The 16,550-nt window shown below is 40.0% G+C and overlaps 1 protein-coding gene across 3 annotated transcripts in view; it reads left to right on the top strand.

Moving 5' to 3' along the window:
- The first annotated feature begins 6,127 nt into the window (after positions 1-6,127).
- The window catches only part of RHOBTB3 (Rho related BTB domain containing 3), a 61,978-nt gene continuing 51,555 nt past the window's right edge, over positions 6,128-16,550 (top strand). The window contains exons 1-3 of one of the 3 annotated variants that reach the window (XM_003920740.4): positions 6,128-6,711; positions 6,888-7,113; positions 12,294-12,480. In XM_003920740.4, the coding sequence (XP_003920789.1) occupies positions 6,710-6,711; positions 6,888-7,113; positions 12,294-12,480 (415 nt within the window). In that variant the 5' untranslated portion in view covers positions 6,128-6,709. The remainder of the gene's footprint in view (positions 6,712-6,887; positions 7,114-12,293; positions 12,481-16,550) is intronic. The other 2 variants (XM_074383285.1, XM_074383271.1) reach the window with 2 other exon arrangements.

The raw sequence follows: 16,550 nt of genomic DNA, 5'->3' as shown, positions 1-16,550 counted from the left end.
ATAGGGTGGCTGTGATAATTAAATGAGTCAATATTTGCAAAGCACTTAATGTAATGCCTGGCACATAGTAAATACACTTAAGTATACAAAGAATTAAGGAGCTGGGCATGTGGCTGTATCCCAGCTACTTGGGAGGTTGAGGTGGGAGAATCAATTGAGTCTAGCCTGGTCAACAAAGTGAGACCCCATGTCTTAAAAAAATAATTATGCGTAGAAAGTTGGACATACACATGCCATGTGACCTGGCGCACCAACATACATACAATATTTTGGAGAAAAAGTGATCCTAGCAGCTTTGTTTATAATAGGCAAAAACTGGGAATAGCCCATGAGTCTATCTACAATGGAATGGATAAATAAATGGTGGCATGTATTTTCATTGGATGCTATTCAGCAATGAAAAGGAGAAAAACAAACAAACCACAGCTACATCAACACAACTGAATCTTACAAATGTTGATGAATAAAAGAATCAAGACACAAATACATCCAGTGTGATCCCACTTAGAATTCAAAAAGAAGCAAAACCAAAATAGCTGTTTAGGAATGCACATATAGGTAGTAAAAATACAATGAAAAACGAATAAGCATTCCAAAAGCCAGGCTCATTATAACCTCTGAGGAAAAGAAGAAGAGGTCTGTAGCTGAAGAGGGGTGCCATGTGTGTACACACACACATGCACACACCTTTGCATGAGCACTGATAATGCTCTAATTTTTGGCCCCAAAGACTTCAGTAATGTTTATTTTATATTTATTAAATCATGTGCATAGCTTTTCTGCACTTTTCTGTATGTGTGTTACATTGCACAACAAAAACTTTTGTTTCAAGCTGCTACAAAATTCTTGTTTCTACAAAATTAACCATTTGTATAACCTCTTACAATGTTGCGTATTCTGGCTCCAGCTTCTTTGTTAGAATAAATTGCATATGAAATATGCTGTGAATGAATTTCATGTGGTTGTTCTCATTGTAGTGTTAGCTTGGAATTCTTTTCTTTAAAAAAAAAAATGTTTAGTCAAAACAACGAATCCATCAGTGGTTACAGGTAAACAAGTTTTGCATAAAACACAGTTTTTCCTTTTAAACAGTCAATTATTGTTTACAGCATTGTCAAAAGATGTAGAAGAGAAAATGTCTTCTCTACTACAGCTCTTCTTTAGTGGGTCACAAAAAAAAGTCATTTCAAAATGTGATTAATGTATTGAAACACAATGTAATAAATACCACACTGAATTTCTCAAATACCATAAAGTGGAACATATTAAGAACATCTGTCCTTTCAGTTTAACCTTATAGTAAACTTCCCACATTGTTTAACTTGTTCAAATACTTATGACTTGATGTTTAGCAAAAATTTATATGAATATCCTCAAGGTATTTGCTGACAAAGGAATGCAGGGTTTGTTTGTTTGTTTGTTTGTTTTCCATTTGTGTTCTATGTATTATTTCAGATATTTTTATCCTGGCAAGAAGAAAACTATTTCCCCAAGAGTGTGTGGCTTTTTGACTTTGATTTTTAAGAAAGCTCTGAAGAGACTCTGTAGCATTTATTCTTGGTGACTTTTCTTGAAAGTTTTGACTCATGTATAGTATACTACTTAAACGTGCTAGAAACATTGTTGAGTTTGCCTTCAATACTTTGATACTTAGTTTTTACATTGCTAGCTAATTGCAGTTGGTTCAGAATATTATTGTCTATTAACTATAATATGCACTTAGGGTGAAATCAATGTTAGCAAGAATGGTTGTAAATTCATACTTAAAAGTGTTCTTTATAATCCATTATTATGGTCAACTTCTTGGCAAATCTGATGAGTCATTGGTTTTTTACCTTGCAATGTGGGTCCAGAGGAGTGTCAGAAACGTCAGCTTGGCTGGTTGTGTTTGCTTGTTCTTGCATTTTTAACAGTCTCCCTTGGTTCCTGCTCTAACAGTAGTTTCCTTAATATCATTCGTAAATCCCCTTAGGTACAGAAACTGCAACATGTGGCAATATGTTGAAAGTGAACAAAGGAGGCAGCCCTCCCCCACCCCTCACTGTGCATCCTGCTGCTGCCACGCCCCCCAACATTCCTTCTGTCAGCTCACTTACTGGTCAACCTGGGGTACCAGCACCAATCCCGACATTATTAGTAAAGCTTAATTTGTTTCTCCCTTTTATTTTTTATTTTTTTGGTAAATAAAAAAAAGTTTGTGGTTAGAAGTTTATTCTGGAATTTCAGGGATCATCTTCTGTACCCCACCTTGAAGACTCTGGCCCTAGATAAGTGGTGTTAAAACTTATGTTTGTTTTTAACCTTAGAAAACCCATCTTTTTAATGAAAATGAATATGAAAGTTTAATTTTTTTTTTTAAAGATAGCAATAAGACTGCTCTAATTGGCTTTAAGATGCGGTGTCAGAGTTCAGATCTCACTGCCTACTCTTTTTCTGCCACCTCCTAAACTTCTATGGAAACCTAGTTTTTCTTGAAACATAGTTGGAAAAGATCATCTGCTAAGCCTAGATCTCTAGGCCTGCCCTCACCAACACTTGCTTCCTCTCCAGCTGTTGAGGAACCAAAATATTTTTTAATAGCTAGTATATGAATATTCACAATTTGGGGACTAGTAATAGACCACCAAACTACTTTACATGTCCTCACTGTACCTTATGTTACATCTTATTTAGGGACAACAACATCTAATAGAGTGAATGCAAAATGGTGGCATTTTAGCCACTGAAATAGGAAAAAAATATTGCTTGGGTTGGAAGCCTTTCCTGTGTGTTCCCCAGTGACCTTGAGGTTGGAAGACATGTGATATCCGTTCTGTTAACACTGGTAAAATAAAGTTTTTAAAATATGCTAATGAGAGAAACTACAAATACACAAACCAAATAAAAGGGAAATGGCCAGAAAAAAGAGGTCATAAGAAAATTATGAAAAGATCTTTAAGATATCAGGAAATGGACCATCTGTGATATTCTTTTTGCCAAGATAAATAACAGTAGCTGCTGTAATAATTGACCTCAAAATGTCTGGCTCCACTCACTGAAGATCTATTTCTCACTCCAATCACAGTACAACGCATGCTGTGAGAAGGCTCTGCTCTAACTAGTCATTCAAAGATTGGTTCCATACGGCAGTGCTAATGGCTTCAAACACCTGGCTTCAAGGTTGACCTGACTTCATGTGGTTGGAACAGGAAGATAAAAGAGAATGGAGAGACACTCTTCTTTAATGCTCAACAGGGATCATATTCTGTTGACGAGAACTAATCATGTGGCTCTTCCTATATGCACAAAGTTTGAGAACTGTCATTTAGCTACCTTAGAAAAGAAAACAGGTTGGGTGAGTATGTTACCAGGCTTTGTACCAGATTCTCAATCTGTAGCTTTGTACCAGATTCTCAATCTGTAGCTCAATCCACCACTCTTTTTTCTGCCTACTTTAATATAGAAGTCTTCATGCCAGCACTAACTTCACCTCTGTCTGTTCCTAGGACAGGCTATGATCTTCCATGTCTTTATAGTTTTGCATGTGATGTCTGTCCAGTTCTTTCAAATACTCCTTCCCTTCTAACTGTTTCTTCCTCCAGATCTAACAAACTCTTAATCTTTTAAGACCTAAGACAATGTTTACTTCCTCTACGAACTTCTGTCTGACATAGAAAGCACAGAACTCTTCTCAACATTCACTGAACTTTATCTTTTATTTTGTACCTATTTTACTGACTGCATAGGCCTGTGTCATAGTCACTTAAGGAACTAGAATGTTTTGAAAAGGATTGAGTGTGCTAATATGCACAAACTAATTAATACGTCAGAGGCATTTAAACCAGAGTCACTCCATCTTGAGTAGGGGCTGGGTACACTAAGGCTGAAACCTACTGGGCTGCAATCCAGGGGTTAGGCGTTCTTAGCCACAGGATAAGACAGGAAGTCAGCACAAGATACAGGTCCAAAGACCTTGCTGATAAAACAGAACGCACTAAAGAAGCCAGCCAAAATCCACCAAAACCAAGATGGTGGGGAAAGTGACCTCTGGTCATCCTCACTGCTCATTATATGCTAATTATAATACATTAGAATGTTAAAAGACACTCCCATCAGCACCATGACAACATACAAATGCCATGGCAAGGTCAGGAAGTTACCCTATATGGTCTAAAAAGGGGAGGAATTCTCAGTTCTGGGAACTGCCCACCCTTTCCAGGAAAACTCATGAATAACCCACCCTTGTTTAGCATATAATCAAGAAATAATTATAAGTACACTCAGTCGAGTAGCCCATGACACTGCTCTGCCAACAGAGTAGTCATTCCTTCATTCCTTTGTTTTCTTGATAAACTTGTTTTACTTCATGGACTTGCCCTGAATTCTTCGCTCAAGGTCCAAGCGCTCTAGGGGACTGGATTGGGGACCCCTTCCTGGTAACAAATTGCCTTAGGTTCTTGAGGTCAAGGACCAGTCTTAACAAATCTTGGGATATTTCATGCCTACACAGGACAAGCTTGGCTCACATATTGAGTAACTAAGGAAAAAATGAATACTTTCTCCCTTCTTGACACTTCCCAGTTGTCAACAATTTTGGTGTCTTTTTTGTTTCATTTTTGTATTATTTGTATATCATCATATAACAATATTTACCATGTTAATCATTTTCTAGTGTTCAGTAGTGTGAACTATACGTGCACCACGTGCAACAGATCTCTGTTAACTTTTTCATCCCGCAAACCTGAAACTCTAAACCTGTGGAATAACTACCCTTTTCCCCTCTCCTCAGCCCCTGGTAATAACAATTATTCTACTTTCTAAGAGTTTGACTACTTTAGATACCTCATATAAATGGAATCACTTTTTGTGATTTACAACTGGCTGATTCCACTTAGTACAAGGTCCTCAAGGTTCATCCATGTTGTAGTTAATGAAGGAATTTTCTTCTTTTTTTAAAGGCTAATCATCCATTGCATGTATATACCACATTTCCTTTATCCATGCATCCATTCTAGTGTCTGTTTTTCACTTGTGGGTTTGTGGAAGAGACTGATGAGAAAATATATTTTCTATTAACCCAAGATAAAAGGTGATCCTGCAAGCTGAAATTTTTAAGGACGGTTTAGGTTCTAGAGACTCAAAGAGAAATCATACAGAATGCAAAGGGAAATCAGATTTTTTAAAAAAATCAGTGACCATATAAAGAATGTCTCATTACATTCTCTCTGAGCAAGAGAAAGTATTAAACTGCTTTCAACTGAGCATGTCAGCTGTTATCCTAGTCTTTTTACTGCCCTACTCAATAACCCCCCTTTCATACCCTCAAAACAGCTCAATTGAGAAAAGAAACAGTCCAATTTTTACAGAAGGGAAAAATAAATAGAAAAAAGGATAAGCAACTCTTTTCAACACAGAGCAGGGTACTGGTAAGAATTTTAATACTGCATGGAGGAGTCTAACTCCCGAGTAATCCCTGGCCCATTTCGGTGTTAGTAAGTGGATTCCAGTGTTCGTTTGTATTGAGGTAGTTTGAGGCACGCTGGGAATATTCAAAACCTTTACTTCAGTGCATTATTATTAAAGAGTCTAAAGTATCTTTGTATTCACATGATCATTCTGTTTCAGTTGGTCTGCTAACTCACCAACACGTTAAACCCCCATATGTAACTTCCTTTAAAAAAGATCACACTAAAAATCCTAGCCTTTAAAATTCTCAAGTTTTCGGTAAAATATGCTAAATATAGCTTGAAATAGTAAATAATTCCCCCCAAGGCGACATTAGCAAATTAATTGGTGAGTGAACAAAGAACCCTTTCTGTGGCAGCATGAATGTTGCCTTTATTTTTTCTCATGAGTGTGATTTTAGAAAACAGCTGTAGCGCACGTTGACAAATGACAAAGCTGCAGACGCGGTAGAGCACTTTTGGTCAAGGCCAAGAGCTGGGGGACTCGGGTGGCTGGAGCGGCGCTCGGGCTGGAATCCTTCGCTTTCCTAACCTTCTTTTTCCAGTCCGGAGTGAGCGGGGGCCCCATCGCCCCACCCCCCTTTCCTGGCTCTGGTTACGGCCCTGCGAGTTGAACAAACTTGCTGCAGGCGGATTGGCGGCCGGGAGCTCTCGAGCTGGGACGTTGTATTTATTAATTTATATTCCGCGGCGCCCGGCGCGGGCCGCTCCTTTGTGTCCGGCCGCCGACGCCGGAGCTCCGGGGCCTCGGCCGGGAGCGCGTCCCCCCGCGTCCGCCCGACCCCCGGGGCCGGCACGTGCTGCGCCCGGTCCGCCGAGGGGGCGGAGGCCCAGATCTCCCCGACCCCCCCGCGCCCGGCTCTCTGCCGGGAGGAGGAGGAGCAGCGGCAGCAGCAGCGGGAGGCGACAGCTGCCGGCCGAGGAGGCGCGGCGGGGAGGGGACTGCGGTCGGCGGCGTCCACTCGGGGCTGCGCGGCGGCCCCACGCCCGGCGATGTTCCGGGGCGCTCCCTGAGTGGCGGCAGCGCGCCCCCCGCCCGCTCGCCCGCTCGCCCGCTCGCCCGCCCGGCCCCCACGCCCCCGGCTTGCTCGCTGGCTGGCGCGGCCCCGGCCCCGCTCTGCGTCGGCCCCGCCGCGGTGGAGGCGCGTGAGGGGGACGCGGCCGGGGATGAGCGGATTGCGGGTGAACTCGCCGCCCGGGGGCCACGCCAGGCTGTGAGCCGCTGCTTTTCTCCGAGTCGCCGCCCTGCCCTTGGATTTGAAATCATGTACGTACGCGCCGCCGTCCGGCCATTGTCTGTCTCCAGCGCGTGCCGTGCGCCCCAGGGACAGGGGCTACTGCCCATCCTGGCCGCGCGCGGCCCCCCGCACTTCCTGTTCCGAGGACGGGTCCGCACGCTGACCGCGCTTTCCTTCTCCCCTCGCCCCTTCTCTGTCGGTGCAGGTCCATCCACATCGTGGCGCTGGGGAACGAAGGGGACGCGTTCCACCAGGACAACCGGCCGTCGGGGCTCATCCGCACTTACCTGGGGAGGAGCCCTCTGGTCTCGGGGGACGAGAGCAGCTTGTTGCTGAACGCGGCCAGCACGGTCGCGCGTCCCGTGTTCACCGAGTATCAGGCCAGTGCGTTTGGGAATGTCAAGCTGGTGGTCCACGACTGTCCCGTCTGGGTAAGGAACAGCAGCTGCTCCGCCCCGGGGCTGAAGGAGCTTTTTTACCTCCTCCCCCTCTGCTCACTTCCGTGAGTGTGGAGTGTCCGCGTTACATGGGTCGAATTTTTAAACATTTTTGAGAAAATCTTTGGTCCTTTGTTTCACTGGGCAGGGGACAGCCCCGTCAGCGAGCACTCTTGGGAAGATAAAAGGCCCCAGTTGGGAGTGTGGGGCACTTACTGGTACACTTCAGGACTGTGGGTTGTCCCTTAGTAGACAACTGACAGTTGAATGTGCCAACTCCGAGGGATGGGGTCACTAAGTTTCACCAGCAAAAAGCAGTGTTTTGTTTTTTGTTTTTTTTTTAATGCCTACCCTGTGGGTGATAGTGTAATATTGGTGTTCTAAAAATACAGCCCTCTCAAAGCTAAAACACAGGTAAAAATACTTTTCACTGGGACAGTTCAGAAATAGTTCCTCTGGAAAGTGGAGGAAAAGGCAAGGACTGGGAGGTAATTTTAAATGACTCATTTATAGCACTACTAATTGAGCTCTGAAAATTTTAATTTTAATAAAGCAAATACTCTTTATGTATTAGCCATTTGTTTTAGTAATTCATAAATCAGAATATTACTAATGTTGCGTGGAAAACTTTAAAAAATTAAAATTTGCAATAATTAAAACTGTAGTGAAGTGGATAAATTATAGTCTGATTCTTGAGTGTTTGATAAAAGGAAAAGGGAATTTACTTCCTGACACATGTAAGTATTTTCAGTATACGATAACATGTTTTGAATGTTTTCTTTTAATCGTATTTGAAAATCTCTGATTCTTTACTGATATTGGAGTTACCTGTGTTTCAGCTAAATGTTGCATTTAATAGCAGAAGAAAGTGTAGTGCCTGAAAAAAATACAAATTATCATTGTGTGAGATTTCATATTTAAACAGCAATATAAAAAACTGAGTCAGAGCTATAGGAAACTACCACATCATTCTAAAAAATGTGTAAAATGTACTTAGAAAAATTTCTTATGCAAATTTTCATATAACTGAAAGAAAAGATTATTTGCTCGTATAAGTTTTCAGTTAAAGAAGAAAGTTATGTTAATTTGGTAAAATTCGAAACAGGCCTTTTCAATTAAGAGATGCTATTAGACCCCTAGATATATTAAACCCCTAGTTATAATAGGGATGACGTTGTTCATAAGAAGTATTGATGGAGAACTTATTGGCCAGAGTCTATGCAGGCAAATGAAACACTTCTTTTACTTTGGGTCTTTCATCGTGAAACATCTTACAGTCTAAAAACATAACGGTACAACATGCAGTTGAATAAATGTTCAGTGAATAGAGTAAATAAATGGAGGGAAAATAAAATTAGCTACATTAGAATGTTAGGATTGCTTTCCCTGTATTTAATATGAGCTGTTAACATTTTCCTGTTTATATTGTTAATTGCACGAACAGAAATGCTTGTGATCCCATATACTTTGTCTAGTAAAACAAAATCTTCCAAATGGATAAAATAAGCCTCTGTAGTCGGGATTTTTGCCGTAAGCTGGTTGTTATGGTTTATTATGCAAATCACTTTTTGTTTGGTTAGACTCTGGCCCTGTTTAAGGCACCAAGTTTGTAACCCAGTACAATTTTCTAGGTTATAAAGGTCTTCAGACATGAGATTCCATTTCTAGGTTTGCTCTTTATAAGGTGCTTTTCTTCACTTGGTGGTAAGTAAAGCCCATCAGAGATGCTACAACTGTGATTGCATGAATCAACTGTTGTTTGAGTATGTACAGAATCAGAATATTAAATACAGCAGAGCAGATAGAGCACAGCCTTTGATATCAAATGATCTGATTTTGGATTCTCACATTGCCATTTCATGCCTGTGTGTCCTTGTTAAATCATTTACCTTCTCTCAGTCTTATTTTCCCTATCTACATAATAATCTGTCTCCTGGAGCTGTGCTGAGAAGTGAATGAGAAACTAGCACATGTCAAGTTCTAAGTATAGAGGCTGGCATTTAGTAAGTGCCTGTAAGTGGTAGCTAATATAAAAATTAAGTGTTTGTTTTAACTTTAGTATAGTTATGTATCACTTATATTAATACTAAGCGAAAGTAAGGTTTTCACAGGTCATTCAAGGTTTGTACAACTGCAGTACCAGTATGCTGGGGCAGCGATGGTCATACTTCATGCATGCAGCCCCACAATCAAGCAAAATAAAATAGTTTCACTGTAGAAATTCCGATTTTTTTTTTTTAAAGATGAGTTCAATTCTCCAAATGTGGCTCCAAGCCTTGTGTTGCATAACCCCCTAGAGGAAAACCTGGAACTGATTTACAAGGAGTGGGAGAATTTGATTTCCTTCATAATTCTTTGGAGTATTTTTTATTTGATATAGTTTAAGAAGAGCTGTGTTGTTGTTGCCTTGGAGTTGAAACAAGATAGCTGTGTTTCTCTTCCCTAGTTTTCTTCTGTAGATCCTTAGCCTTACCCTGGATCCTTGCCTTATATACTTGGCACTTTTAAAATAAATATGCTACAGATTGATTAAACATAGTCAATTATTGAGTGCATCTTTCTTTCTCTTTTCCATCCGTATTTTTGGTATCGTACATTACTATTTCATTTCACATTTCTGTATCTTTTACTGTTTATTAAAAACACTCCCCAAAAAGCAGTGAAGTGGTATAATAGAGTCACAGTTTTCTTTGCAGGGTTTGAAGCTCTGATTTGGATTACAAATAAAAGTATTTATCGTTTTCACACCCTCAATCCCACAGAGGTAACAATGCCCAGACCCATTTTTTCACAATATTTTCCCTTAAAGGTCTTCCTCTTCCCTGTATACTTTTCCAGTAACTCTGGAATTTTGAACTATTTGGAATTCAAAAAGCAGCTGCTTTTGATTTCTTTTCTTGGAGTTAAGTGGCTGCTTAATATTGGCCCCAATTTTGTTTAGTTTTTTATCTCGTTTGTCTTCTTTGTTAAACTTATGCACTCTGTTATACTTGTATACTTTGAACTTGAATGCTATAGCAGATGCAGTTGGAACCAAATAGGTTGTGTGGTTTGGGATTTGGCAGTTTGAGAGCTCTGCTGGGAAGCTTTCCCGTTTTCTTGCACTGTGTCCCACTTCCCTTCTCCTCCCTTGCACCAAGTTCAAGCCTTTGTCTACCAAGTTCAAGCCTTTGTCTTTGTTATTTATAGTCCATATTTTGCCTTTTTGTTATTGTTGTTCTTTTACCTTCCTTCAGAAATACTCTATGCATCCCACTTTTGATAGGGTATTCATGACTGAAAATTCTGCAGTTCGTGTAACTCTGAATGTACTTGTGGGAAATGGGTGGCTGGGAGCGTATGGGAACTGGGGGAGGCACTGATGAGAAGAAGCTCTCTCTGCAGAAGGGCATTGCTCTGTGACACTCCTCCAGAATTTTCCATCGTAGGATAAAAGCTCTGTCACATAGACCTTGGTTGGCTGATTCAAACACTGTTAACCCTTCCTTAGACTCGTATTTCAAAGTATGAATTTTCCTAGCTCAACAGCTTTTGGACCTGTTCGTCACAGCTAGCTATTTTCTTAATCTAGCTTTATTACATCCTAGAAATATGCACCAAAGGCCACATAAAAGGACAAATGATTAATAGTTAACTAGAATGTGAGAGGAAAACTACTTGCACATATTTGATAGTGGAATTAAGATACCTAAAGGTATTTTCCTTACATCACTATTCATACAAAAACTTTGAAAAATTGTATTTAAAATATCAACCCAGGCCAGGCATGGTGGCTCATGCCTGTAATCCTAGCACTTTAGGAGGCTGAAGTGGGCAGATTGCCCGAGCTCAAAAGTTCAAGACCAACCTGAGCAACATGGTGAAATTCCATCTTTGCTAAAATACAAAAAAAAAAAAAAAAATAGCTGGAATGGAGGTATGCACCTGTAGTCCCAGCTACTTGGGAGGCTGAGGCACAAGAATTGCCTGAACTTGTGAGGCAGAGGTTGCAGTGAGCCAAGATTGCACCACTGGACTCCATCTTGGGCAACAGAGTGTGAGACCCTGTCTCCAAAATAAATAAATAAAAAAAAATAAAAACACTGTATACTTAAGAGTTTGTAATAAATTACTTATGGCCTGGTTCTAAATAAATATAAATGTTATTAGCTGTAGCACGAAAGTAAAGATTTCAGAACTAGAAGGGTTTATCCTGAATTTTTAATTGATGTAAGCAAAATACATAATTGAAAATATATTTCTTACTATGTTAACACCTTGTAATACACAGTATCTTTTTTTATAAAGAAATTCCTCCTTCACCCCACATACATACTCTATATATACAGTACTATTCAAAGGACAGATAAAGTTAAAAAGTATGTATGAATTTTGAAAATATGGGCCAGGTACGGTGGCTCGTGCCTGTAATTCCAACACTTTGGGAGGCCAAGGCAGGGAGATCACAAAGTCAAGAGATCGAGACCATCCTTGTCAACATGGTGAAACCCTGTCTCTACTAAAAATACAATTAACTGGGCATGTTGGTGCACACCTGTAGTCCCAGCCACTCATGAGGCTGAGACAGGAGAATTCCTGGAACCAGGGAGGCGAAGGCTGCAGTGAGCTGAGGTGGAGCCACTGTACTCCAGCCTGGTGACAGAGTGAGACTCTGTCTAAAAAAAAAAAAAAAGAAAAAAGAAAAAGAAAATATGAATAAAGTATATGGAACTGCACTGAATTTAAAATGTATTGCAATGCAAAACACTGAAAATCCTGCAGTGTCTAACTGGGTCACAGAAAAAAAGCCTTTGAAGCTTCACTACTCATACTGTTGCTCTTCCATCTAATGCCATAATGTTACACTTTTGAAAATATGAGCTGATAAAAAATATAGTGTGATTTTAAAACAAAGGGCTTATTTTTAAGTGCAAATATGGAAGAAAGTTGCTTATTTCATCTGACTCTCAGGAATTCTCAGATTCTCATGTTTAACCATTACATAATTGTCCAAGCTACATGAGTAAGTAAACATTTTTAAAGAGAGAGTTGGCAGACTGCAAACACTTTCAGTTTTATATAGTTACCTATTTTAAAATAATTTTTAATGAATTCCAAAAATTAATGTTGTGAATTATTTCAGAATTGATTGGAAGATAAGTAGACTAATGATTGCTATTTGCGTTTTGGTTTAGGACATATTTGACAGTGATTGGTACACTTCTCGAAATCTAATTGGGGGTGCCGACATCATTGTGATCAAATACAACGTTAATGACAAGTTTTCATTCCATGAAGTAAAGGATAATTATATTCCGGTGATAAAAAGAGCATTAAATTCAGTTCCAGTAATTATTGCTGCTGTTGGTACCAGACAAAATGGTAAGTATTTAATGTTCTTTTCATAGTGAGCATGCCAATATTATATGTATTTTAAATTGTGCTAAGTTTATTAAGCAATAATAGGTTGTTTTTGAAAGCCAAAGTGACTTTGGTTCAGTGCCAGCAGCTATGGCTTCATCATTTGATACAATAAAAAGACAACAAACGAGAGGATCATGAACTTCTGTGATTCCAGTGGGTGCAAATCTGTCCTCTAAATGGCTCTTCTACTGTAGTGATGGAAGTCGGCAATTGTGTATTTTGACATATGAGAGGTATTAGGCTGATGCTGAGCCCTAGAAAATTCTTTTTGATGATCTAAAGGTCTACTCAATTGGGAAGGATAGATTGTTCACATGAAGATGTGGGCTTGGGAGCAGGATTTTTAGGTAGATAATGTTGAGTGAGCTGAAAACACTGACAGTGCTTTCTAAGAGAAAGGATTGCTTATTCCATGGCTGATAAATTCACTGGGTTTGGGCTGCTTCAACCATTGCTGCTGTGCATATCATTGTCAGCTATCTTAGGGCCAACTCAGAATTCACTTTGATTTGGTGGTGGTTTATAGATCTTAGTGATATTTCCTTAGTAAACCTATTTTTTAAATTTTATTTTTGTTCATTATTCTAAAAACTCTTAAGTTGTGGCATTGCAAAGTAAAGGACATAGCGTTTACTCATCTTAGAGTGCAGCTAAATGCATGTTTGCCTATGTATACAGACACACAACTCACACAGATCAAGGTATAGAACATTTGCGGCACTTGAGAAGCCTTCCTCATGCCTCTTCCCAGTTAATAACACTCCTCCTCAGAGGTAACTGCTATTCTGATTTCTGACAGCATAGATGAGTTTTACCTATTTCTGAACTTCATAAATGAAATTATACAGTATGTAGTAATGTCTTGTGTCAGGCTAATTTCAGTTAGTGTAATACTTTTGAGATTTGTCCATGTTGTGTTTATCTGTAGTTTGTTCTTTTTAGTCATTCCATTGTATGAATGTGCCATAATTTACTTATCCATTCTTCTTTTGAGGATGCTTAGGTCGTTGCCCAGGAGCGAGATTGTTGGGTCAGAGGGCAGGCATATATTTAACATTAGTAGACACAAATAAGACAGGCATGACCGACCCATGACCCCACATCCCTTCTACTTCCCTATCTTTCTTTTTATTTCTGGTGATGATTCATAAAAGAGTTATCCACACTTCCTGAGTTCATTTCCTATTTATTCTTCAGTCTACTACAATCTGACTTTGACTTTCGCAATGGCACCAAGTTTGTTCTCACTCAGGGTCTCCAGTTGCTGTGGTCTGAATGTGTTCCCCAAAGTTCATGTGATAGACACTTAATCCCCAATGCAACAGTTTTGGGCCATGAGACCTTTAGGAGGTAATTTGGGTAAGAGGACTCTGCCCTCATGAATGGACTGATGGTATTATCTCTAGAGTGGGTTAGTTGTCACGGGAGTGGGCTCCTGATAAAAGGATGAGTTTGGACCCTTCTGCCCTCTGTCTTGTGAGCTCTCTTGTCCTTCTGCCTTCCGCCATGGGAAGATACAGCGGTCTCACCAGATGCTGGCACGTTGATGTTGGACTTTTCAGCCTCCAGAACTGTGAGAAATAAATTTCTTTTCTTTATAAATTACCCAGTCTGTAGTATTCCATCATAGCAGCACAAAACGGACTGAGATACCACTTACATGCTTGTTGCCAAGTGTAATACACTTTAATAACAATTATATCTTATTGAAGAGATAAGAGATAATAGTTATCACTTATTGAAATTATTGAAACATACCTCTCCCTTCATTTAATAAAGCTTCTCTTTCTTTCTTTGTTCTTCTAACTCTCTGTCTCCTTTACCTTTCTTCCATCCTCCCACACACACAGCAGCACCAACATATCATGGAATTGTTTCTCAGAGTTCCACCTTTTGGCCTCACCTGTTCTTGCTCTTCAGCCAGACCATTAACTTGCTAATCTGTTGCCCTGGCTTCTCCTACATACACACTGATGACTGTTGAGTCTGTCTCTGGTTTTAGTCTTGCTCCTGATGCATAGTTCCGTAGACGCCGTCTCTCTCTGGCCAAATTCCGTTTTGGTTAATGATGCCAAACCTATCCATTCATGCAAACAAGAATCATCCTAGACCCACCCCAGTTCCTCCTATCCAGTTGATTAAGAAGCCCTTTTCCTTTTACATTTTAAGTAAATCTCAAACTCATTACTTTCTCTTCATCTTCATTGGATTTCACATTCTAGTCATTTGATTAGCTGTCATGGTGGCCTTCTTTTTGGTCTCTCTAAAGGGTGCTTTCAGCTTTTGTAAGGCCTCAAACATAAACAGTTTGGGAGGTCCTTTGTAAGGAAAAAACACTATAAAATAACAGATACATAGGTGTACAAAATAAATATTTTGAATGATAAGTGAAAGCACAACAAATCACAACTAAAAAGTTGTCAAATACTACAAACGTTTTTAAATATATGTATATATTTTTGAGATAGGATCTTTCTCTGTTCCCCAGGCTGGAGTGCAGTGACATGATCATAGCTCATTGCAGCCTTGACCTCCTGGGCTCTAACAGTTCTCTCTGCCTCACCCTCCTGAGTAACAGGGACTATAAGCATGTGCCACCACATCTGGCTAATTTTTTTGTAGAGACGAGATTCCGCCATGTTCCCCAGGCTGGTCTCAAACTCCTAGGCTCAAGCCATCTGTCTGCCTCAGGCTCCCAAAGTTCTGGGATTACAGGCATGAGCCACCACACCTGGCAACAGATCTTTTTAACAGCCTGATACTTTTTTCAGCTTTTCTTATATTTTTTGGATGACCATAGTCTTTGGTCATGTCTTCATATGATAACCACTGCTATATTATGTCTGTATCCCCACACAAATCTCACTTGAATTGTAATAATCCCCATGTGTTATGGGAGGGACCTGGTGGGAGGTAATTGAATCATGGGAGTGGGTTTTTCCTGTGCTGTTCTCATGATAGTCAATAAGCCTCATGAGAAGTGATGGTTTTGTAAAAGGGCAGTTCCCCTGCTCATGCACTCTTGCCTGCTGCCATGTGAGATGTGACTTTGCTCCTTCTTCACCTTCCACCATGATTGTGAGGCCTCCCCAGCCATGTGGAATTGAGTCCATTAAACCTCCTTTTCTTTATAAATTACCCAGTCTCAGGTATGTCTTTATTCGTAGCATGAGAATGGACGAATACAACCACTTTGTGATATTTTCTATAGAGAGAAGAGACTGATAATCAGTTTTTCTTTCAGCATATTTCTTCTCTTTCCACATCTTTCTGGTCCTGGGCACCAGAGTTTGTGTTGTATTCCGATTTCAGCTCAGCATTCTTGTCATGACACCAAGTAAGTGAGCACTGTGGGTGACAGAAGCATTTCTAAAAGTCATACGTATGTTAGGATAGTTATCAAACACTCAACTGTACGTGGAAGTGACTATAAACCACAAATAATAGCTCACTAAACCTAAAGTTAAATTCCCCTTAGCAGCTTCCCCAAAATGCCCGTGGTTACTCCAGAGCTGCCTGACACAAGATGAAGTGATTTGGAGTGGAAAGAGACAGTAGTCTTGACTAAATATCTTATTTTGCAAATTTTACAAAAGAATATGACCATGTGAAGATATACTGCTCAGGTTCTTCCTGGGGCTTGGAAAGGATCCACAAGAAAAGAGCGTTGAAGCTTGAGCTTCATCGGCTTCATGGTAAATTGGCCTCTGGTGTGCTATTCCTGGTTTGTCTCTTTCTGAAATAAATGCTCTCAGAATAGTCATCCTAGGATACAAGTCAGATCATGGCACTCAGTGCTTTGAATTTTTTAAGGAACTTTCTTCTTTTCCTCTTATTTTCCAAAATTTCAAACCTAAGAAAATTGACAAGAATGAGACATTGAACCTTAGGTTTTATAAACACACACACACACACACACACACACACTCTGTCTCTCTCTCTCTTTTTGGTTGAGCCATTTGAGAGTAAATTGTAAACATTATGAGACTTCTTCATTCCTAATTGCTTCAGCATGTATAATCTGAGAA

The sequence above is a fragment of the Saimiri boliviensis genome, chromosome 1 (assembly GCF_048565385.1).
Source record: "Saimiri boliviensis isolate mSaiBol1 chromosome 1, mSaiBol1.pri, whole genome shotgun sequence".
In the NCBI taxonomy this organism is placed as follows: domain Eukaryota; kingdom Metazoa; phylum Chordata; class Mammalia; order Primates; family Cebidae; genus Saimiri; species Saimiri boliviensis.
This window is presented reverse-complemented; position numbering and strand designations above follow the sequence as displayed.